The following is a 25,545-nucleotide window of genomic DNA, read 5'->3' as shown; positions in this document are numbered from 1 at the left end:
AGGCTACGTTGCTCTGGTTCACGATTTCTGTTTACCTTGCAATTAAACTTTCACGTCTAATTGTTTGAAAACGCATAATTGTATACAGTGAATATATTTTCAGACCTTCCCAATGCTGTTTTGACGTCCTGTAGTACTTCCCCCACCATAATAGTAGGCTACGCCCAGGATGTTTCTTTACTATTCCAGCTGTTGGAAGAACCAAATGCGTATAATCACTCTGGCAAGGATTTGAACCGGACCGGACAGCAAAGAGTTAATGTGAAAGAGGAAATCCCATTTGGTTGGACACACTGAGAAATGCGATTATACTGCCTCAGTTTAACACTGGCGAGCGGACGGATTGCGCACTATGCGACCCTCCTCATAGAGAAAGCTTATTCTACAAGGTGATCATTAAAGGCGATGCCTCGGTATTTCTAAGCGAAATAGAGTAGCCATTGTTATTGCTGGGACTGAACTGAGGTTTTCAGCAGGATGTGGGTTGCCCAGAATCCACACTGGGCCGAGGACGCGTTCAGAACGGCCTGCAGTTCTGCCTCCAGCAGCAGGTGAATGGCCAGGTGCGCCTTCACGTGTGACATCTTCTGACCACGGGCCGTCTTAGCGCGATACGCGTGACTGTTTTTAACAAGTGTACTGATTCGCTTCTCTACTTGAATTCAAAGAAGAGACAGCTCAATGCGTCACTGGACCATGAAGCACCATCATCAGTTGTTCAGGTGTTTTTGGCAAACTCTCGTCACTGTTCTTCTGTTTGAAGGCACCCCGCTCGTGATGTTCAGGGGGACCCTAACGCTGACCCTAAACAGGGATGACAGCAGCTTCACACGGATAACTCACGCCTTTCACAATGGTATGGGATGCTCTGCTTTGAGTATTGCATTGAGTAATTGTTGCATCAAGGCAGTAAGGAATAATTATACATGTGCTTCTAAAGCTTAACATATAATGCTATGTTTTGTTTGTAAAACAGTCAAACAAGAAGAAAGAAACACTATTTATTGGCTTCTATGGCTCCTTGAAGAACCTTTAACATCCATAGTACCTTTTTATTGCACACAAGGTTCTTTAGATAATAGATGTAGATGTTCTTCAAACTAAGAAAAAAATGGTTCTTTTAAGAACTGTTCACTAATATGTTACTTCCCTTACGAAAATTAACCATGGTTTTATTATAGAGTAAAAGTGAAGTAACCATGTTTTTTTTGGTGTATTGACTACCATTTGTATAACCACAGCTTTACTACAAATACCATGGTTAAACTATGGTTAGTGTAGCAAAGCATGGTTAATATGTGGTTACCATGGTTTAACTACAGTGATTTGGTTTTATTTGTAGTAAAACCATGGTTAATTTTCGTGAGGGTTGGGGAACCCAGAATATTTCTTCTGTAGACCCACAAAGAAACACAGCGGACAGCTCAGCTATTTTAGTCTAGATAAGTCACAGGCTCTGTTCTTTAATAGTCTGCTTAGCAGACTATCGTTTACCCACCTAATCACAGGCTCAATTTTTGTAAACTGCTCAAACAGTATAATGTAGGACTGTTCATTCTTGAACATAATTGCTCTTCGATCTGGGCTGTTGGAAAGGAAGCTTATTCTATAAAAGCCATTACACAGCCAAAATGCTCGCTCATTCCCTTTTGGATTTCCAGTTCTGACTTGTTTCCAAGTAAATTAAACCGTTTGTTGATAATCCTAGAGCTATAATGTCATCTCTGCAAGTTTTGTCATTTTTGGCTGGTAGTTCCAGCTATTTGTTCGAGCCAGACTGACCAGATTGTATTTGGTGCTTCTGATCCAGTTTAGAGGCCCTGCAAACCAGTGCTGTACATGCATGCTCCAGCACAGCTGTCAGTCACAGACAAAACAACAGCTGCCCTCACAACAGAGCTAGCCTTTATAGTGGTTATTACTCACAAGTGTGTTCCTGTTAGGTGTATGAGTGTGCATTTGAGACAAAACTATCTGTCTGTGTTAGTTTCACCAAATTTGACATTCAGGGAAATTTTTGGAAACATTAGCCAAAAAAATAACCAGTGATGATTACCCAAGTATTTGGGTTGCATTTACAAAAAACACACTTTTCACAGTTGAACAGATTAACCCTTCTGACCCATTTTCTGTAAGCAGTATGAAATAAATACCACAAAAGTTTTTTTTTTCACAATAAAAACAAAGTTTCTTTCTTTCATAAAATTCTATATTTCATTATTTACATTACATGTTATGACATGACATGCTATGACCTTTCACCCTACAATATGTTATGTAGCACTTTATATATAAATTTACTACAAAAAACTACTACAAGAAGTTTTTCTAAGCACAAGTTGTTCTGCATAAGTAGCGATGAATGGTTTTGTTGTATGCACAAATATTGAAGAGATTCGTTAGAGATTAATTTCTTGTTATAAAATACTTCAGATGCCAAAAGCATTTGAAATTAACCAGGGAAATGGGCACATTTTGTGTATGACAGTTCATAAGACAATGGGAAGTTTAAAAACTAGTTTTCTTTATCTCCTACAGTCACAAGTCATAGAAGAGAACTGAAGCCTCTGGCAAAGACAAGGCCGTTTGCTTTTGTTAATGGACTTAGGAGAAGCCTGAGTGATGTTTTACAGGTGAGTTTTTGCACTGTCTAAGAACAGAAAAAAATGAATCACAGTAAAGTAGCATGTTAAATTGAATGACATTTCATGCCTATGTGGATAAAATTCCTTACTGGAACTAGTAATAAAAGTGTGTGTGTGTGTGTGTGTGTGCGGAATGGGGGAATTTAGCAGGACATGACTTCATAGTCAAGAGTTGCTCTCAGCTGCAGAGGAAGTGTCCGTCCCCTTAATGTTGCCTCTAGTTCCTCTCTTCTCAGATCATACTTTATGGCAGGAAGTTTCCAGTTGTATGCACAAATATTGAAGAGATTCGTTAGAGATTAATTTCTTGTTATAAAATACTTCAGATGCCAAAAGCATTTGAAATTAACCAGGGAAATGGGCACATTTTGTGTATGACAGTTCATAAGACAATGGGAAGTTTAAAAACTAGTTTTCTTTATCTCCTACAGTCACAAGTCATAGAAGAGAACTGAAGCCTCTGGCAAAGACAAGGCCGTTTGCTTTTGTTAATGGACTTAGGAGAAGCCTGAGTGATGTTTTACAGGTGAGTTTTTGCACTGTCTAAGAACAGAAAAAAATGAATCACAGTAAAATAGCATGTTAAATTGAAAAACATTTCATGCCTATGTGGATAAAATTCCTTACTGGAACTAGTAATAAAAGTGTGTGTGTGTGTGTGTGTGTGTGTGGAATGGGGGAATTTAGCAGGACATGACTTCATAGTCAAGAGTTGCTCTCAGCTGCACAGGAAGTGTCCGTCCCCTTAATGTTGCCTCTAGTTCCGCTCTTCTCAGATCATACTTTATGGCAGGAAGTTTCCAGCTGAATGTTTCAACACACCTACATTCTCCCTCCAGGACAGGACAGATACAGACACCAAACCCACCTCCCTCTCTTGACCTTTAAATAATTACTCATTCACTGTCTCATAATTAATTTGATTCTCTTTGTCACTTCTCTCAACAGTGTGATATACAAAATGCTCCCTGGGTTACAAGCTGATTCATTTATTTTGTCATACACAGCCCCTCTGTGCCTGGTTGAATCACAAAAACTAAGGCAACGATGGTCTGTTTTTAGACTGTTTTGCCATGGAAAGGAAAGGCGTGTGATGGCTTGGGTGTGTGTGCGTTTTTATGTATGTGTGTGTGTGTGTGTGTGTGTGCGCACCAATGAATACAGTCTGTTGATTATAAACTTGTCCTCAAGCCATCCACCACCCACTAACTGGAACTCAAATTATATTAACATGGCAATTAGAGAGAGTGTTCATCTCATCTAAAACTTGAAAACGGCTTAAAGGATTGTACACCCAAAAATGAAGATCATTTACTCACCCTCGTGTCATTTTAAATCTACTTTGTTTTGAGACATGTCTTTTTTTGTCCATACATGACGTCAACTGTAAACAAAAGAGTGTGTGTGTGTGTGTGTGTGTGTGTGTGTGTGTGTGTGCACCAATGAATACAGTCTGTTGATTATAAACTGTTGTCCTCAAGCCATCCACCACCCACTAACTGGAACTCAAATTATATTAATATGGCAATTAGAGAGAGTGTTCATCTCATCTAAAACTTGAAAACGGCTTAAAGGATTGTACACCCAAAAATGAAGATCATTTACTCACCCTCGTGTCATTTTAAATCTACTTTGTTTTGAGACATGTCTTTTTTTGTCCATACATGACGTCAACTGTAAACAAAAGAAGAAAGAAAGCAATACAGGTTTGAAACAACACGAGGGTTAGTTAATGATGACAAGAGTTTTCATTTTTGGGTGAACTATGTGGGCAGCCTTATAATGTGCAAATTGATTGACAGACACTGCCTCAAAGTGTTTTGATTGGCGAAACAAATGGAGTTACCGAGCACAGATGTAGTTTTCTGTCATGTAAATAAGGATATTTTCTGAGTGTCACTCTCTTATGGCACCCTAATAGAGCTTAACCTGTGTAGTCATATCCCACACAGTTTTATTTACTTCAACCACAATTAAATATAGTGGCTTCTAGGGCTAGCAACCAGATTCAATTAAAACATTACAGATACAAAAAGATTCATGATGTTTAGTTCCATTTACATGCATTTTCCACCAATGTGGATGGAACACGCGGATGGTGTTCCCATGAATACAAAACATACCAGTGAAAACTGTTTCCTGAGTGAATGACTTTTATGAGCAAATCAAAAACATACCAGTGTGAAGAATGGCTCTTATGAGTCGGTTCTTTTTTAGAGAATAAAAAAATATATAGTGTAACCAGTGAAGTCTCTCTAGCTCTTATGAGATATTTCATTTTAGTGACTCACCAACACTTTTGAATCACTCATTTACTCAACCACATGTCTTTAATTTCTCCACGTCCGACTGCATGAACCAAAAACTGATATTGTGGATGTTAATATGATAATTTGTAGATATATATACACATTTTAATATTTGTCAGTGGTATTTTACAAAAAAAGAAGTGAATCAGTTAAATCTCAAAATGTTATTGCATTTATTATTGAACCAATTCCAGAATTTATTAATTGTAGTAATAATAAAAGAATCAAACCAAACCCATATGAGAAGGGCTCATATGGGCCAGGGCTAAGGCGCAGGCGCAGTTCTGGTGCAGTTCTCCACCCAGCATTCATCAGCGGCTGAGGTCATCGCATGTGCACAGGGACATTACCTCAGACTGAAAAAAAGAGGCTTATAAAGAGGGGGAGAAATGGAGAGAGGGCGGAGCAGAAGGCAATAACAGAATAGAGAAAGAGGAGAACAGATTGGCTGAGGCAGAGAAAAGAAAGAGAGAAGCAGTAATGAGTATTCAGGGATGGAGTGGTTAAAGGGATCGTTTATGTCATAATTTCCTTACCCTCATGTCGCTCCAAACCGGTATGACTTTGTTTCTTTAAGAGAACACAAAAAAGCTTTTTTAATACAGTTAATGCCCATTTGGTACCTCAACAGTTTCAAAACCGTATTAAAAAAGGGGTTCATAAATGGTATTTTTCAAGTCTTTTGAGGTCATTAAGATATCCGGATGATTCTGAAGAATGTTGTAAACAGAAAAAAGAGGGCCAGAGAAAATAAAAAGAAATATTGTGTAATGTGTTGCAGTCAAAGAAATCCGATATAAAAATTAGTCAGGTATGAAGGAATGGACTCTGAGACACTGAGGATGGAAGTGGCAGGTTTTTGGTAAAAGTTTGGAGTTTTAGATGCATAAATAAAGATCTCTGCTCTGCCTCCACCTCCAGACTTATTTCTCTCACATGCTTGCTTCATAATATTAAACATAAAACAATGACCAAAAGTAAATGAAAACCCTCCAGTTTTGTTTCTGGCACATGGGATGTCTATCTGAAAAGTACACACATTCGAACTCTCTTTTTTATCTTTGCCTCAGTCACTTAGTTTGACTTGGCCCTGGTTGTTCAGAGACAAGAGATCCACCCATTCCCATTGAACTGCAGTCTGTTCCCAGGGGTTCATAGGAAATGCTCTCACCAGAACCATCTGATAGCAATAAATGTATAGCCTACAAATAGATGCCTGTGGTTTTGTAGGAAACCTGAACAATGCTGGAACAGTATGTGCTGATTGAATGTGGGCTTCAGTTTTTGTGAACAGCCCAGAGGTTCGATCTTGGGAGAAAGTGCTTGTATGGGTGTGTTGTGCAGCTCAGTAAATGACTGCAGATGTGGCTTAGAGAGTGATGCTCTTGTGATGACAGTCTCATGACCTTTTGGTGAACCTTTTTAGCAACTCCACAAGATCTTTAAGAGCATTTAAAGCTTTCGCAAGAGACTGGATGAGATCTGAGAGAGCTGTAGGAGGTCGGACAGCCATCCAGGATTTCAGCACAACCGTCTTGTACTTGAGACACAACATCAAAATTGACCCTGTTTACTTTACTAATTCAGATCCCTGCTGCTTTTGCGCATTCATGTTATGTAAGGAAAATTTTGTTATTGTGACTTTTCATCAAAAAATAATAACTTGCTCCGCCTCTGAAACAACTGTCCTTTCCAGCTATCCATGCAGGCAGGGAAAATAATATTAGTAAACCAGTAACCAAACAGCTATTTATGCATTGTTTTAAGCTACTGTTGTTGGTGATGCAGACTTTAAATACTTGCCAAATGTTAGTTTACATCAATGTAAGAAGGCCATTTTCCATAAAAAAAGGCACACAGAACAAATGTAACCTTTCCTTTTAAAGTCAGTTTGCTGTGAGAGATGTCTAACTTACATCGACAAGCAGGGAAAGAGAGAGGCCGGTTAGAAGTCAGATAGACCTGATTTTATTGGCTGAGAGGAGGAGGGGTCAATAAAGTAAGCTGTTTCCATTAGCACATTGGAGAAAAGCAGGAAACAGCAGCAGCCGGTGTAACAGGAAGCTGAGTGGGGTTTCACTTTTTCATCAGGCTGCTGAATGTGTGTGCGAGCCAATGGGATGTGATAGAACGGCAGGAAAAGGTGCTTAGAATAGGAAGTGAGATGAGAGAAAGGCTCAGAAAGAGTATGGAGGAGAGGACGTCTGTTTATAGCCCAGTTCATCCTCTAAAATCAAGCTATTTTATCCTCTTAGAGAACCTATCTTTTCCTCTGGCCATGTGCTGGTGCAGTGATTCCAAATCAGAGGTGTTGTGTACAAGTTCAGGGTACTTGGAAAGATTTTCTTCCTGCTTTGTTAGATTTATATAGCAGATTAAATTATAGATTAACTCATAATATTTAGAATCTTTCTGTTGACTTTTATAGCAAAATATATGTGCTACTGTGTCTGTTTTCCACTCACAGTACTCGCTGTTATTTTTTAGTTCAGTAATAGTAATAAAATTACATTATACAAGTAATGTGATTATATGATTTAACATTCATATTGTATAAAATTGATTTTAAGATAAAAATTAGACGACAAAGAATTAACTTGACGGAGCTCAAACTCAAACCACACGGCAGCAACAAACAGGAAGTGACATCAGCTCTGAGCAATAAAGGGATACTTAAGTCTCACTTGGTCAAAAGCGTTTCTATAAATTAAGAAGTATAGGTTTAACACAAAATTTGTGATTTTTCTGCTTGAAGAAAACATGATCTCATATGTACTGATATGAATAAAGACAGTTATTTGTAGCATTTTGCTGACGTGGAGCAGGAGGGCTCATAAATAGGCCTTGTTACATCTCTGTATAACAAATTCACTATTCAAATAATCTCTTTGTAACATGAAATCTGTCTCTCTCATTCTCTCCAGAATGGTCACCCTGACAGATTGCTATGTGGTTTACAAGTGGGAAGCAGCTTGTATGTCTTGGACCTGGAGAAAAACCAGTAAGTCATTTCCTGTGTGTATAAATCAGTATCTAATGAAGTTATATAAATCATCATATCTGAACATTTGTCTGCTTGCAGAGATCTTTTGCCAAAGCTGCCTAACGTGTTCTACTATCTGCCAAATGGAACTGGGGTATCCATGAAGGAGAACCTAGTGGTGAGTTGAGTCCTTTGTACACTAGTGCACATTTATTTCACAGCGCTTTTTGGAATGTTGCAGTTCTTTATGCACCTTAACGTCAATTTGTTTCTGTGACAGACGCATTGTTACTATCATGGTTCAGTGCAAGGTTACCCTCAGTCCCGTGTGGTACTCAGCTCCTGCTCTGGGTTACGGTAATATTGCTTTACATTTTTCAAATCTTACCACATCCTGTGAGAGATTTAACTGAATTATGGGTGTGTTCGGTCTGTGTTAGTAATGTTGATTCATGACACTTCTTTTTCTCTCTGTAGGGGAGTGATAGTCATTAACGCCACACTGAGCTTTGAGCTGCATCCTGAGGAAGAAAAGCATGAAAAAGAAGAGGAAGGGAGTGGAGAAATGGAAGAAGGATGGATGCATGTGATCTACCCGACATATCTGCAAACATCCGAGTCTAGAGATTGTGGAGTGTCACATACCTCTATTCCTCCCATTCAGATCACCCCACACACACACAGGGTGAGCAAGCTGTGTGTGTTTACTGTGTAGTGTATTTATAGGTATGTGCATTTGTTTGATTGTCATGATCCTTTTCTGCTGTTGTGTGACAGAGTAAGAGAGACATTCTCTCAGAGATCAAATATATTGAGCTGGTGCTGGTGGCGGATCATAAAGAGGTAAGAGAGTAGATCAATCTCTCTCTCACACTCACACACACAGAGCTGTGAGACACTTATTCCCTCTACTGGTATATATACTGCATCACAGCTACTCTTAATTGCTTTACAGTTTTTTGGAGTTTGAACTATCCCTGATAGCAAACATTACAGGCACAAATAATAAATCATCAGTAGAGGTGGAGTAAAATTTGATTCACAAATGGATCATGATTCTATCTACCACCAATTTTGAAATGATTTACAAGTTTCAAAAGTTGATTTTGTAAATATTAGTTAATAATGAAATGTTGTTGGAACAAAAAAGGTGGAAGTCAACTGTGAGAGCAGTACATAATTTATTGTGCAGTGAGCTTACTGACTGAATGTAAGAATTTGACAAAACTAACGCATACATTTAATAAGGTTAGGAAAAAAATTTAGACTCTCATCAGACGAAACCATCCAGAAATGAAAGTCACAGAAAACACGAAGTACTTTATTCTCTGTGAATATCAGTCACATTTTTATCATCTTTCACTTTAAATATATTTGTTTAAGCATGGTGATTATAATAAATATTGTTTATAATGGTTACGGTAATATAATTTATGTTTGTTTGATATTTTTAATTTATGTGTTATTCTAAATACTGTTGACTTTAAAGGATTTGTTGTGGAGTGAGGGAAACACACTAAGACGTAGTCATATAGTTTTATAGTTAAAAATAAAGTTTTTATAATGTTTCTAAACATTTTGTTTTATTTACAAGTTTTACATTTATTTCTTAATATAATCAAATTTACACCGATGTGACTTATCTGTGTTTTTATTTCTCTTCACAATGCAATTTTGACCCACTGCGAGAAAATACAGTAGTTTTACTATATCCAATCGAAATTCGATTCAAAATCGAGAATCGTGAGATTAAAGACAGTTCCCTCCCCTAATCATCAGGGCTATTAAGAATTTAATGACAAACTCTCTGTCCGAACATGTCAGACTGTAGGATTGTAAAACAAATAAATGTAGTAATGCGCTCTTCACCTCTGTAATCTGCTTCCTGTTTGTGTGTGTGTGTGTGTGTGTGTGTGTTTAGGAATGTAGTGACCCTTGCTGCAATGCCAGCACGTGTAAACTGGTTCCTGGGGCCCAGTGCTCTTCTGATGGCATCTGCTGTGAGAACTGCAAGGTTTGTAAAGGTGCATATGATTACACACTTAAACATGCGCAGGTAATGGCACTCTCTCACTGCACCCCAACCATATCTTTCCCAACAGCTGCGTGTGGCCGGGTCGGTTTGTCGGGAGCCGTTGGGAGATTGTGATTTGCCGGAGTACTGCACTGGCACTTCGCCCTACTGTCCTCCTAATGTGTTTCTGCAGAACGGAGAGTCATGCAAGGATGGGTCCTCGTACTGCTACAGCGGCGTGTGTGCCAGTCTGGACGAGCAGTGCCAAATGCTCTGGGGACCGAGTGAGTGTCGCATGCTTCACAATGATGAATCTGATGATTCTCATCTAGAGTCTAGATTTATTGTGGTTGAATCTCTGTTCTCTCCGCCCCTCGAAGACTCCACCCACGCTCCACCGATCTGCTTCTCCTCTGTGAATAAGCAGGGTAATAAATATGGAAACTGTGGCCAGATGCCCAATGGTTCCTACATCCCCTGTTTGAAATGGTGAGGACATGTAGCCTAAAATCTGATCAATTTCAAGTACTGATATGATCATGATTGTTTCCTAAAATGTTTCTTATCCAACTGTCTGTTTTGTGATTTATTTGCATATACTGTGGAAGCATAATTACAACAAAACTGTGCTGTAATGTTGTTAACGTCTAGTTACATTGGACCTTGTGGAAATATGATTGTAATCTTTGTTTTTAATGTGCTCTGTTTTGCTTAGGAATGTGCATTGTGGTAGGATCCAGTGTCAGGGTGGAAATGAGCGTCCTCTGCTGGGCTCCAACGTTGAGATTCTGACCACAACGGTCAAACTGAACCAGAGTGACTTTACCTGCCGGGGTGCCTATTTTAATCTGGGTGATGATGTTTCAGACCCAGCCATGGTGTCACAGGGGACGGCCTGTGGCCCCAACAAGGTGAGTGTACATTAAGGCCATGTCCACACATACACGGGTATTTTAATAAACAGAGTTTTTCCTTCTTCCGTTTAAAAAAAAATCTCCATCCACATGAAAATGCAAATGCATTCTGTGAAGCACTGTCAAGAGCATGCCAAACCAACAGGTGGCGATATAATCTCAACCGTAAAGCCATGTTGGCCAATCAGAAGCCTGAAAAAGTCTCCAGTAGGCGGAGGTAACAGCGCAGGCGCTGACATCACAAGCCAAAAACTCCGGTTTCGCTGTCTACACAATAACACTGCAACCGTATGGAATGCCAATCCTGCCATAATTAGAAATAAATAAAGAAATTTACAAAGAAATGTAATGAAAAAGTCTCCAGTAGGCGGAGGTAACAGCGCAGGCGCTGACATCACAAGCCAAAAACTCCGGTTTCGCTGTCTACACAATAACACTGCAACCGTATGGAATGCCAATCCTGCCATTATTAGAAATAAATAAAGAAATTTACAAAGAAATGTAAAAAAAAAGCAAATATAAATATATAAATAAATATACAAAGAAAAGTAAAAAAGCAAAAATAAATATTTATTTTATTTCCTTATTCATGTATTTATTTATTTTTTTTCCACGTTTATTTATTTTTTCTTTTATTTATTTATACATTTATTTATTTCCACTTTTATTTATTTTCACATTTATGCATTTATTTATGTTTTTATTTATTTATTTATACATTTATTTATTTTCGCATTTATTTCTTTCTACATTTCGTTGTCCGTAGGGTAATGAGGAGGGCGTGTTTTACCTCAGGAATAGCAATGAGCCAGAGTAGGCGAGGGGTAAGCTTTGAGGCCACAGTGACACCTTGTGGTGCCCAAACGAACTACAAGAAGTGTGCCTGTAGATAGTGTGGGATGAATGATTTAGATGGGCAATATGGCCAAAATCTTATTTAAATTTCAAGTGGGGGGTTGTTTAGACTGGGAAGCGTGCAATCTGTGATCGCGTGCATTTGCTGAAGCTCCCGAAAGCGTGCTTTTTTATGCATGCTGTTTTTTAGGTTTCACTTTCAACGCATACAACGCATGTTTCAAAGATTCGGGATAGAAGGAGGCATCAGTTAGTGTAGAAGATTTGTCACCTCGCGTCACTTCCTGTAATGGGTTTTCTTGGTGTAGAACCGGCTTTAGATATGGATTAATCGGCTGATTAATCACACATCTTAGGATGGAAATATCCAGAATTAGATCAAACAAAAGGTGTCCATGGGAACGGAGCTAGTGAAATACACACGCCATGCATTATAGCCTAAAACATGTTTAATATTTGCGACTGACAACAACGATTGTATGTGGCAATAGGGGTGAATCATATCGCATTGGTAGCTGCTTCATATGTATCTATAATGTATCATATCATTGGCCATGCATTGAGATGCGTATCGTATCGGCCTCAGTCATGAGATGCACATCCCTAATATATATATATATATATTAATTATATATAATAGTTTTACTCAAATGGATAAGGAAATTACAGTGCCTTGAATTCATTAAAGGCAGGGTATGTGATTTTTCAAAAAACACTTTAGAAAAACTGATTCGGGCCGAATAGCAAAACAAACTTGTAGCCAATCAGCAATAAGGGGCGTGTCTACTCATCTCGTGATGTGGAGGAGAGAGCTTTCAGTGCATGGGACAGACATTAGCCGAGCCGAGTGACGGAAAGATAGAGATGGCGGATAAAAAACAAAAAGAGGAAAACGTCTGCAGAACGATAAGGCAAGAAGTAGGACCCGTGTAAATATCGGATCAGCTTTCCAGCGCTTGAGAGAACTCAAGGAGCGGAGGCCTGCGATCTGATGCCGACTACAAGAAAAAAAACTATTGTTCTTGTTGTGATTTATTTCTTGTTTTTCATTTAATTCATAAGTTAATACTGCAAATTAAATGGTTTTGTTTTTTTCTGCAATCGATGAAAGTAGCCTAAATTATGTCAGTGATTTCTCTCATTTTAAAGATTATCTAGAATAATTTTTTTCCGATCTGCTGTCTAATAAAAGTTAAGAAAATTAGCCTATAGATCTATAGCCTACAGGCTAATAGCCAATCAGCAGTAAGGGGCGTGTCTACTCATGATGTGGAGGCGAGAGCGTTCAGTGCCCAGGATGGACATTAGCCGAGCCGAGCCACAGAAAGATAGCGATGGTGGATAAAAAACAAAAGAGGACAACGTCTGCAGAACGATAAGGCAAGAAGTAGGACCCGTGTAAATATCGGATCAGCTTTCCAGCGCTTGAGAGAACTCAAGGAGCGGAGGCCTGCGATCTGATGCCGACGTTGCTTTGTTTCTTCTCAATAGGTGAGTAACACCGTGTCTACAACAGCTAAAGTCTGCCTACACTGAACACGATCAAACGACCGTTGAAAACCATTTGAAATTTGTGTCAGCACGTCATATATAGAACCTGGCAGCAGTTTTCTGTTGGGATTTGTTGCGCCGCGCCACTCACGTCCGTAGACACGGTGTAACATTGGTTTTGCTTTGTTTCACAGAACTAATCGTTGCCTGACTGCAAATTAAATGGTTTAGTTTTTTCTGCAGTCAAATAAAGTAGCCTAAATTATGTCAGTGATTTCTCTTATTTGAAAGATTATCAAGAATAATTTTTTTCCGATCTGCAGTCTAATAAAAGTTAAGAAAATTAGCCTATAGATCTATAGCCTGCAGGCTAATTTAATTCTTTCTTAACTTTTAACTTCTTCTTAAAATTTGTTATGAAGAATTTTAAATCAACTTCATAACAAATAGGCTAGGCTAATTAATTTTCATCATAAGCAATATACTAACATAACGAATACCCATTCTATAAAATGAAATTTGAATTAATTCATAAATCATGAATATGATGAAATAAAAATTATTCATTTAAAGGCAGGGTATGTGATTTTTCAAAAAACACTTTAGAAAAACTGATTCGGGCCGAATAGCAAAACAAACTTGTAGCCAATCAGCAATAAGGGGCGTGTCTACTCGTGATGTGGAGGAGAGAGCTTTCAGTGCATGGGACGGACATTAGCCGAGCCGAGCGACAGAAAGATCGAGATGGCGGATAAAAAACAAAAGAGGAAAACGTCTGCGGAACGATAAGGCAAGAAGTAGGACCCGTGTAAATATCGGATCAGCTTTCCAGCGCTGGAGAGAACTCAAGGAGCGGAGGCCTGCGATCTGATGCCGACGTTGCTTTGTTTCTTCTCAATAGGTGAGTAACACCGTGTCTACAACAGCTAAAGTCTGCCTACACTGAACGCGATCAAACGACCCTTGAAAACCATTTGAAATTTGTGTCAGCACGTCATATATAGAACCTGGCAGCAGTTTTCTGTTGGGATTTGTTGCGCCGCGCCACTCACGTCCGTAGACACGGTGTAACATTGGTTTTGCTTTGTTTCACAGAACTAATCGTTGCCTGGGTTGCGTACGTATATGTGGGGCGGAGCTATCAAAATAGGGGCAAGACCCTTTTGGGGTAGGGGCGTGTTTGTTTTGGTGATTTCAAATATCAACATTGGCTACCAGAAATCACTTACTCTGCCTTTAAGTAATGTTTTATTTCGTTCTAACCTGTAACTCAGGAAATGTAACGGGAAAAAAGCCTATCGTTTTTACTTAAAACCAATTCATTTTTAAAGCCCTGATTTTAGACATACATGAGATAATATATTATTGTTTGACTAAACATTTAAGCTATTTTTTATTCAGCTACCGCTCCACCAAATACAACACTGCAGACAACACGGTGCTTTTAGCTATTGAAAGGTTAAGGTTTGTTTTACTTTTCTTAGTTTGTGCATAATATAACAAAAAACATTAGCTTTTCTGCTATGTTGGTGTTCCTAATAAATGTCACAGCAATGTGTCTTGAATATGTTTTGCATTAAGTCCGATGCTTCTCTTTCTTTTTGGAATTATTGCTTGAAAAAGACACATTTCATTATGTACTTTGAAATGCCTAGGCCTATGTTTAATTCCCTTAATTATAAAATTTCTAGCGTTATTTTTAAACATTTAGTCAAACAATAATATATTATCTTATGTGTCTAAAATCAGGGCTTAAAATTAATTGGTTTTAAGTAAAAACGATAGGCTTATTTTTTTTCGGTACATTTCCCGAGTTATAGGTTAGAACGAAATAAAACATTACTTAATGAATTCAAGGCACTGCAATTTTCTTATCCATTTGACGTAAAACTATTATATATATATATATATATATATATATATATGTATATGTATATATTTAATCTTCTCCAGATGCTTTCTCCTTCTATACAAAAACTATTATATATATATATATATATATATATATATATATATATATGTATATGTATATATTCAATCTTCTCCAGCTGATGCCTCCTTCTATTCCGAATCTTTGAAACATGCGTTGTATGCATTGAAAGTGAAACCTAAAAATACAGCATGCATAAGAAAGCGATTGCAGGCTTTCGATCACAGATTGCACACTTCCCAGCCGAAACATACCCCCACGTGAAATTGAAATAATAACCTGTCCTGTTATATAAGATTTTGGCCATATTGCCCATCTAAATCATTCATCCCACGCTATCAACAGGCACGTCATGTAGGCTACACTTCTTGTAGTTCGTTTGGGCACCACAAGGTGTCACTGTGGCCTCAAAGCTTACCCCTCGCCTACTCTGGCTCATTGCTATTACTGAGGTAAAACACGCCATCCTCATTACCCTACGGACAAAGAAATGTAGAAAGAAAGAAATGTGAAAATAAATAAATGTCAAAATAAATGTCAAAATAAATAAATGTGAAAATAAATACATGTAAAAATAAATAAATGTAAAAATAAATGTGGAAATAACTAAATAAATACGTAAATAAATACATAAATGTGAAAATAAATAAAAGTGGAAATAAAAAAAAAAAATACATAAATAAGGAAATAAAATTAGAAATAATTATTTATTTTTGCTTTTTTACTTTTCTTTGTATATTTATTCATTTATTTATATTAGTTTTTTTTACATTTCTTTGTGCATTTATTTATTTATTTCTAATTAAGTCAGCTTTGGCATACCATACAACCGGAGTTTTTGAAAATCTTCACCCTGGCAGGCGTTTTCAAAAATGTTCGGTTTCAGTGAACTGGTGCTGTGTTTGCGTGTAGACGGACGGCCTAACCGCGTAGAAAAAGCTGCGGTTTTAAAAATAACCACGTTCGTGTGGACAGGGCGTAAGTGTGTCTTTTTAGGATTGCTAATTATGTAATACAGATATTCTACTGTACATTTAGTGTCATTAATCATGCTGAGTCATTACTGAATTCCATAATAAGATATTTTCTTATTTATAGTCCTGGAATTTTTAAAAAACATATTTGAAATGTATTCAATTTATTGCATGTTTGATTTATTGTAACATTGTTTTCTCAGGCATGTGTAGACCAAAAGTGCCGGGACGTGTCCATGTTTGGTGTTGAGGAATGCCACAGGAAGTGCAATGGCCATGGGGTGAGGAGGGGGGAGGGACGGAGCAGACACTGCCACTTCAGAGAATTATAAACACTTTTAAGTTTTTCAAATGCAGTTATTTTTCTCAGTTTTCTCTGTTTTGCGTCTTTGTTTGTGTAGGTGTGTAACAGTAATAAGAACTGTCACTGTGATGAAGGCTGGGCTCCTCCTGACTGCAGATACTCTGGAACCGGTGGCAGTGTGGACAGCGGCCCTGCACGAGAGCCCAGAGGTACCACACACACACACACACACACACACTGATTCATTAGACATTTGGACTCAGTAAGTAACACATAATCACAATGATTACATTGGCGTGGTAGTGTTTAGCCTGGTTTTTGTTCGTATACAGATTCAGATCCTGCGCGGGTGGCTCTGCTGGTCATTTTCCTGTTTGTGTTACCGGTCTCGCTGCTGTTTGTCGCACTCCGCTTCCCGCGCTGTCGACGAGGCCTTGTGTACCTCGGCCACACCCCCTTCAACAAGAGCCGACAGAGCCGGTAAGACTGAGAAAAACACAGAATATGGTTAAAAGATGACGCACTTTATTAAAGCAATATATCTCACTTTACTTACACTCTTAAAAATAAAGGTGCTTCACGATGCCATAGAAGAACCCTTTTGTCTAAATGGTTCCATAAAGAACCTTTAACATCTGAAGAACCTTTCTGTTTCACAAAAGGTTCTTTGTGGCAAAAGAAGGTTCTTCAGATTATAAAATGGTAAGAAAGAGATGGTTCTTTAAAGAACCTTTGACTGAATGGTTCTTCTATGGCATCGCTTGAAGAACCTTTTGAAGCACCTTTATTTTTAAGAGTGTAGCCTGTGTAAAGCAGCAATGACAAATGACGTGAGAGATATTAATAAATAATTTATTTAAAAAATGCCATTTAAGCTTACAGTGACTCAAAATATGATGAGCATGTTTTTAACTTCTGAATTAAAATTATTTTGGGGAAAGATAAATCATAAATGTCCTGGTGAAACAACAGTCTGGACAACATAATAAAGGAAAAAAAGCTTTAAAAGGAATGAAATTAGTAAAAAGAAAACCTTATAGAAGTTTGGCAAAATCTTTTATTATGTAGAAATAATAATAAATGATTTAACATTTTAATAAATAAATAAACTGCTTATTAATATTTAATATTGTATCCAAGATGTAAGTACTATTGAACTTTTTACTTGATGGTTACACCACATTAAATTTTAACTTAAAATCGCATAAAAGTATTTTAAAAACAAATGAAACATTTCTAAGAGTTTGAAACAAACATACTGTAAAAAAAACAAAAAACACCGGTACCATAAAAATACAACAGCCAGACAGAAATTACAACCTTAGGTGTTAATGTCAGATAAAAGATCAAATCATTCATCACAGTCAAAGATCATATTATAAATCAATAATGATATTATTTTATTGTGTTTTACCCACGGTGCAGTGGGGTCTCGGTGGCCTATATTGAATACTGTGTGAAAGAGGAAAACCAGAGGTATCTCTGAATGTGGAGCTTCAGTTTGTGGTGCAAAACAAACCATGTGGTAGCAGTCGCTATTCTCGTATAGCTGAACATTTGTCTCTCACCAGCAGGGGCTTTGAATGACAATTTAAAAAAAAAAAAGGAAAAGAAAAAAAGATTTAAAATTGGCTTAGCATTGGCTGTCATTCACAAGCTCCTCTCTGGTTATGTGCATTGTAGTACTTCCAGCATAAGAGTTTCTTACTGTTTTTTTTTTAAAACACCAGAGGTCTGGTTCGATGAGAAAAAATGTTTGTTTAGTTTTAAATGTTAAGTGTCTCCCTGCTAGCTGGCTTTCTCACACAGTTCTCCAGTTCCCTATTAAACAACAGTATGTGAAGTAGATTTGGATAGTAAGATGCTTGTTATTCTGTAACATTAAATACCCTCTGATATTATATTGGTATAAATGTAACGTTGTGTATGTAACATTGACCAGCAACAAATAGTTCTCAACATATTTAATTTCTTTATGCTGAAAAAAAGTAACATTAATTTGAGGTTAATAATATTTTGAAGATATTGTATTTTCCCCACAGGACTCCTGCCATGGAGCTTGCAAATGCTCGAAATGGAGATCAGGTGCAACCGCTCAGGTACCAGTGGCCCCACCAGAGCGACATCCCTCTCACCCAGGCTATCAGCAAGGTACGGTAAATCTGATCTAGAGAAAAACAGTGCTGCTCCAGAGCACCGCTCAGTGATACAATTACTGGAGAATGATCTTCTATAATGCGGTGTAGGGTTACTGAGAGTCTGTACAGAAATACAGAAATGAGCTCACAGTGAGGTCACCATGTCCATGACAAAGCAAGCTGGTGGTAGATTAGAGTTTGGGGCCTGTAAGATTTTCTTTTTTGTTGTTGAAAGAAGTGTCTTATGCTCACAAAGGTTGTTTTTATTTGGTCAAAAATACAGTGAATATGGTGAAATGTTATTACAATTTAAAATAACTCTTATGTATTTTAAAATGTATTGTATTCCTGTGATGGCAAAGCTGAATTTTCAGCATCTGGAACCGGCAATCCAGTTACTCCAGTCTTCAGCCTAATATGCTATTTTGGTGCTCATTAATCAGTTCTTATTATTATCAATGTTGAAAACAGTTGCAAAAGAATTGAATGAAAAGTTGAAAATAACAAACATCTTTACTGTCACTTTTGATCAATTTTGATCCTCACTGAATAAATGTAATTTATTAAAAAAAACTTACTGACCCCAAATTTTGACAGTTAATTATGTAATTCATCTATAAATCAAAAATGGAGTAAAATAACCAGTTTAAATAATACAAGTTAAATGATATTTTATATGATTGAATCTATTATATGAATCTATTGGCAGATCTAGTCTCATTTAATTCGTTTCCCAAAGCTGTTTAATTGTTGCCAAAGGTAGAGATACTGAGATAACAAACTGGTATCATATCAAAGTGAACATTCTGGTAATGATCCAACCCTAGAATGTATCATGTGGTTCTCTGTAGTAGATTATTTATTTATTTTTATCAGTAAGTAGGACAGAGGCAAAATCCTAGTCATACACTCTTAAAAATAAAGGTGCTTCAAAAGGTTCTTCAAGCGATGCCATAGAAGAACCATTTTTGGGTCCACAAAGAAACATTCAGTCAAAGGTTCTTTAAAGAACCATCTCTTTCTTACCTTTTTATAATCTGAAGAACCTTCTTTCGCCACAAAGAACCTTTTGTGAAACAGAAAGGTTCTTCAGATGTTAAAGGTTCTTTATGGAACCATTTAGACAAAAAGGTTCTTCTATGGCATCGTGAAGCACCTTTATTTTTAAGAGTGTAGATGTCCTTTGAAAGGTGAATTAAGGCTACTGAGGGCTGATACACAGTCTTAGGGTTATAGAGGTCACAGTCCTTCTCATTCACCTGGATAACCAAATTAGTCTGGGTGACTTTAACATCGATGCGTGGAAAAATGACAAAAACTGTGCTTGATGCAGTAAAATTACAGCCAATGTTTTTGTTTTCTGTATGTAACACATGCATTGCTCCACTATTTATTGTCTATACTGCATGAATACTGCATATGTTTCCACATAAACTTCTAAAATATCTGACTGTTACTGGACTTCACTGAGTCTCCTTCTGCTGCTGTAACAATACCAGCCAATGGCTTACTGTCATGCCTAAACCAGCTAACGTTCCTTATGGTAACATGCATGTGCAATAAAAGTTCACTCCCTCTCTACTACCCCCTCTGCAACACTTTTGTCTTATTATTAGGTCCAAAACAGGCCTGCTGCTCCAACTAAACCTCTTCCACCTGATCCTGTCATTAAACCTGCTCAGGTAAATCTCATTGCTGCTCACAAAGCTTGTGAGGAACAGAGATGTATAGAGGTGTTCTGGTAGATGTAGCGTTGTGTGATATACACAAAAACCAATGCAGTTTTTATTGCTCTTTCTGGTCCTTCAGTTGGCGGGTCATTGGCCCGCTCCTCCCACCAAACCCCTCCCTCCTGACCCCATCCCCTCAGAGAGCAAGATGCAGTGCAAGGTAGAGGGAGCATATGCTGCTAGCTGCCATGCCATGTATGACTGTGTCTGTTATTGTGTTTTGGCCCAAAGTGTCTACCTTTAGAAACTCACTCCATGTTTCTAGTTGTGGTCTGTGTCTCTGTGTGGTAAGATGATGGTGGTTTGTGCATGCGGATGGGAGTGAATGGAGTGAGATCAGACTGGGGGAGAGCAAGAGGTCATATGTAATCTGGAATATTTTTAAATATCACCATAAAGAAAATGTTCTATTGACATCTAATTCATCATAATGTGCACTTCCAGTTGTAAGTTAAGTTCAGTTGACTTGAAGGCTTATGCTTAATAGCTTTACCTTAATTAGATTTGTAAACCAGTATTCATTAATAGATAACACACAATCACATATAGTAATTTTTATTAATTAATGTATAAAAGTGCAAAAATGAAATGAACTCACAACCCTAGTGGCTTGGAAAAAGGATGGATGGAAATTAGATTAAATTATTGAATTAATTTAAATAAAATATGAATAAAATGAAAACAAAATGAATTCAGTACAAAATTAAGTTAAAATTAATAAAATAAAATAAAAAATGTAAAATACATTTTACAATTACATTTACATTTGAATTATACATTTCATTAAAACAAATTGTATAATACATTTAAAATTAAAAGATGTAAACATTTCAAAATTAAATTATTTCAGATTTATTTTTAAATGTTTTATAAAACCTAGTACCCTTAGAGTTAATATATGCCACTAGAAGCAGTGACTTTAGTTATTTATGTGTATTTTAATGTTTTTCATGCCCGAAGACAGCTTAATTGAAACATTGAACATCAAAGAAATAAAAAAGACTACATTTGTGCTCATTTTACCACTAGATACATATTATCACCTTCCACAATAAAATTTGAGCAGATAAAGAGTTGGATAACATCACTATTAATAATAACTAGTTTGTAAAAACTATTCTGTGATGCATTGTGCAGAAATACTTTATGTACTAAGCATTATATGAGAGCAGTTGATATCAAAACAACAGTGTTAACCTTACTTTAATAGTAACAGTACTTTAAAGTCCGGGTGGAATCAAAATTGACTATATTTATTTGTTAGCGCACATTGCTATTTTTGTGGTGAACAATTCATCCACAAAAAAAATGTGTTTGCCTTCGTAATCTTTAATCCAAATCTGAAAATGCTCCTCCCCTCTAAAATGACAGGCCTTCTCTGATGACGTCAGTTTGACGGCTTGGGCATGAGCATGAGCATGACATCCTTAACCACACCCCTCCAACTGTCAGTGTTCATTTCCGAATGAAACGCCAACTTTACTACATCCAATCAGTTCAAAGTAGAAAAAACAAGCCACGCCCTCTATTTTCCTCATTCAATAGTCTGTTTCTCTCGGAAGTACGTCACAATACGGAAGTAAAATCGGTCGCAAACTTCCGGTTCACGTGGACTTTAACCTTAGTTCAAGCTTAGTAAAGTGCTGGGAAAAAGTATTTGCCCCCATGTGCATATATAGCATGTGTTTTATCTCTCCCAGTCTCTCTGCAAGGTGAAAACAGTGATATTTGACCAGACTTTTGCATGGATGAATCAGAGGAATCAATTGTGCAGTGCATGGCCTATGATTCAGTCTGATCTCGGACAAATACATTTTCTGATCAAGGGAAAATCATGTTGGAATAGATTGATCCCCAATGATTTGAGTGAAACGGCACAGTAATGCTGGGTACACACCACAAGATAATCGAGCTGATTTTGGGCCGATTTCTCCCCTTCCGACAATCCTAGGTAATGTCCCGATTATCTTGGTGATTCTAAAGATTATCTTATCAGATTTTCCTGTGGTGTGAGGTGTGTTAAAGGCACAATATGTAATTTTCGTCTCTAGAGGGTGCGTATTCAAAATAAACAAAGAGACAAAGGCGTAGTTCGATGACGCTGCGACTGAGTCATGGGAGTTGTGGTCTTCATCCCTACAGCCGATGCAATCCACAAGACTCGGGCAGAAATCATGTTTATGGATGAGCTAATGATTTATTAGCGTAGTAGAATGAAGCAGGGTGAGGCTGAAAGCCGGCGAAGTGAAACGAGGCCGCTGAACGAGCGTGACACACGGCTTGAAAGCAGCGGAGCTTTTATTATGCCACAGTCGACCGCTTCCGCTCCTTCCGGTCGTGCACATGTGGGGAAAAAAGCAGTGCTGTTTTATCATACTAGATACATTTGAAAGTTCTGTCATAATGCTACTCTGTGCGGTCGTCACCAGTCTAATAAAACGCACAACATATTAAAGCGTCTTTGGTATTTCCATGTTTTCTACAAAACAAAACCAGAAATCGAGGGGTTATGACGTCATTGGCAGGCGACACAATGACACTATGGACACGTCCGTGTCACTAGTTAAAATTGCTTATTTCTCTGGATTTAAACATTCTTCGAAACATTTGGGATAATGTAAGTACACAAGTCAGCAAAATATATAACACTGTTCTAGTGGTTTTTGGATATTTTAATTAAAAAATCTTACATATTGTGCCTTTAAGAGTGACTGGATCTGCTCGAAAGAACGTCGGAGGCGCCCCGATCGCGAATCGCATATATTCAACATGATCAGAAATCCTGATGTGTGGGGGGAACCCCGAGGACACCACACACTATAGGAGCAAACTGTTAAATCTAGGATTTTTTGTCCTCATGTTTGTGGTCTCTCACATCTTGAAGATCTTATAAGATTTTAAAAATCTTTTAGTGTGTACCCAGCATAAGATGGTCTCACCCAGCGCTTGCCTTTCTCTGTCACATGGCTGCATCTGCGACTGTACGTCCAGCCCACAGGAACACGACCGGCTGCACCAAGCAAGCCTCTCCCACCTGACCCTGTCCTCTCTACCAGCCAGGTATCACCGCAGGCGTGTAAAGTGTAACTCTCTATTAACAATACTAATCAGCTCTTGTTCTGATACATCTGAGAGTATCTGTTTCTCTCAGTGCAGTCCTTTTGCTTTTATTTTGAACAGTGATGTATAGTAAATTGAATTTATGAGACAAAAAATAATGACCTCATCCTGTTTCAGAACCCTGTTCCCCCCAAACCTCCAGTTCCCAAGAAACCACTGCCTATGGATCCTTCATCCCACCCTCATCCACCCCCACTGCTGGGACATCCAGGACCCGCCACATCTTCATCATCTCACTCACGTAACCCTGCATCAGCTGCTGCTCCTGCCAGGTGAGAGGACAGATGCTTTTTTCTGTAATATTATGCAACAGACAAGAGATGAAATATTATCTATGGAAAAGTGTCATCTAAAAAAATCTTATTTCTATGTACAGACCTGCCCCTCATCCGCCTTTACGGAGACAGCAGTACCCTGGGAAACCCCACGCTCCTCACCAAGTATAGTCAGGAAGGAAGTGCTGGCCCAGCCGCAAATTTATGGACTACGCTTTTTTTTTTGTCTTGTTTAATGGTAAAAAAATAATTGTGTCATTAAAACAAGATAAATTTGAGAAGAAAAATTGCATAACATATTAAGACTTATTTTTAGAGAATATATTATGAATATATAGGGTATAATACTGTATACCCTATATATTTATATATATATATATATATACAGTATAATTATATAATAGGGTAAGAAATAGGGTGAGATATGCAGTTTTCCTTCTCATGTAAATGTATTTCAAGGACTTTTATGGCTTCTTATTTTTACTGGGAAACAAGACAAAAACCAGTGATAAAGAAAAATATTTTTTGCCATTTGGACCCACTGTGGGACACTATGTGATGTTGACTTGCACAATTCTATTTGCACTGACCATGAGTGAGGATTTGATTCTGCAGGGTGGACATTAACACCTGTACAGACCTCTGTTGCTCTGCAGCTGGGTCAGAACTTCAACTTACAACTCTGGGCTATCTGAGAAGTTACAGACTCCAATGAAGATGAAAGAATGTTATAATTCTGAGGAACTTGACAAAAAATACACACTTTTCAAAGTTGACATGAAGTGGATGTACATTCCTTTTGTGATTCAGATGCTCAGTTCAACGCATGGAAATAGGATATGATGAGATGATGCCTTGAGGAAGGAAGGAGTCCTGATTTCTTTCTCTGAGATGCTGTATGCATGCTCAGTTTGCCTAATCTGATCTTTACCTACAGAATCTCTTTGGTGCCTAAATACTTTGCCACACAACATTTCATCAATGATTGTTCTAATACAGTCGCACCAAAATTGAATTTTCGAACTCTTTGTTTCTAGAACTGTAAATTCTGTCCGGTGTTTTACATTCCATTGAACATCAGCTGGGCTCAGTACAGACATTAGCACTGGACACAAACACACATTCTCTGTAAAGTCTTTACTGTAAAGTAATGTCTTATATCGGTATCAAGACAATTCATATTGTGATTGTAAATGCTGCTGCAGGGGAAAAGCTGGCTGATTGGAAGATCGCCTTTTCGATCAAAAGACTGAGGAAGGTATATTTAAGTGTATTTTTGACATATGCAGTATTTTTAATGCAATAAACACGGGATTTATTTTTACAGTTGATTCATGCATGCAGTTTTAATTGTCTTATTTTTCCAGATTCATATTTTATTTATCTAGCTTTATCATACAAGTTACGAGCATATAAACATTTGCTAACAAGCAACATTAAGACGTAAAATCAGAGGGATGTGACATCACATCCTTTTATGGTGGTGAGTGGGCCATATAAAGTTAATGATTGTGATGATAATAGATTGATGCTCCTCAGTGTGTTTAAGGTCACTGTATTAAAAATATGAAATAAGAGGAAGCAGGTATAGGCAGAATAACAGACATTAAATAGAGTAAAATCTATCATTTCAGAATAATACTGTATATGCTAAAATCCCATATCAATATGTCATCAGGTACAAGTTCCATTACGCATTGTGACAACCTTAAATGGTGAAAAACAGCAGTCTCGTTATGGACAAGCTTCATAATGAGATATGCTGCTGTGTAATGTCACCTTTGTCACTATTGACTTTTATTGCATTTTATGTAACCAGAAAATTTGACACTGTGTTCATACCTACAACTTGCATAAACTATA

At 37.6% G+C, this 25,545-nt stretch overlaps 1 protein-coding gene across 1 annotated transcript; it reads left to right on the top strand.

Annotated features, from left to right (window-relative positions):
- The first annotated feature begins 294 nt into the window (after positions 1-294).
- Positions 295-23,922, top strand: LOC107549212 (disintegrin and metalloproteinase domain-containing protein 15-like). Its single transcript, XM_016230212.1, has 21 exons — positions 295-856; positions 2,539-2,633; positions 7,879-7,955; positions 8,037-8,115; positions 8,218-8,294; positions 8,415-8,622; positions 8,715-8,780; positions 9,859-9,951; positions 10,040-10,235; positions 10,332-10,440; positions 10,667-10,862; positions 16,319-16,396; positions 16,517-16,628; positions 16,752-16,899; positions 17,845-17,895; positions 18,462-18,570; positions 20,174-20,239; positions 20,367-20,447; positions 23,279-23,347; positions 23,525-23,679; positions 23,784-23,922. The coding sequence occupies exons 1-21, from the start codon at positions 682-684 to the stop codon at positions 23,851-23,853; spliced, it is 2,310 nt and encodes a 769-aa protein (XP_016085698.1). The 5' UTR covers positions 295-681; the 3' UTR covers positions 23,854-23,922.
- Positions 23,923-25,545: the final 1,623 nt, after the last annotated feature.

The sequence above is a fragment of the Sinocyclocheilus grahami genome, unplaced genomic scaffold (assembly GCF_001515645.1).
Source record: "Sinocyclocheilus grahami isolate Dianchi unplaced genomic scaffold, SAMN03320097.WGS_v1.1 scaffold366.1, whole genome shotgun sequence".
Lineage (NCBI taxonomy): Eukaryota > Metazoa > Chordata > Actinopteri > Cypriniformes > Cyprinidae > Sinocyclocheilus > Sinocyclocheilus grahami.
The sequence above is the reverse complement of the archived record's forward strand: the minus strand, read 5'-3'. Positions and strand labels throughout refer to the sequence as shown.

Coding starts and splice junctions, on each gene's coding strand:
- LOC107549212 (XM_016230212.1), top strand. CDS start 682: ATGCGTCACTGGACCATGAAGCACCATCATCAGTTGTTCAGGTGTTTT. Junction 8,623..8,714: donor TCACCCCACACACACACAGG/GTGAGCAAGCTG, acceptor GTTGTGTGACAG/AGTAAGAGAGACATTCTCTC. Junction 20,240..20,366: donor CTGTCATTAAACCTGCTCAG/GTAAATCTCATT, acceptor CTGGTCCTTCAG/TTGGCGGGTCATTGGCCCGC.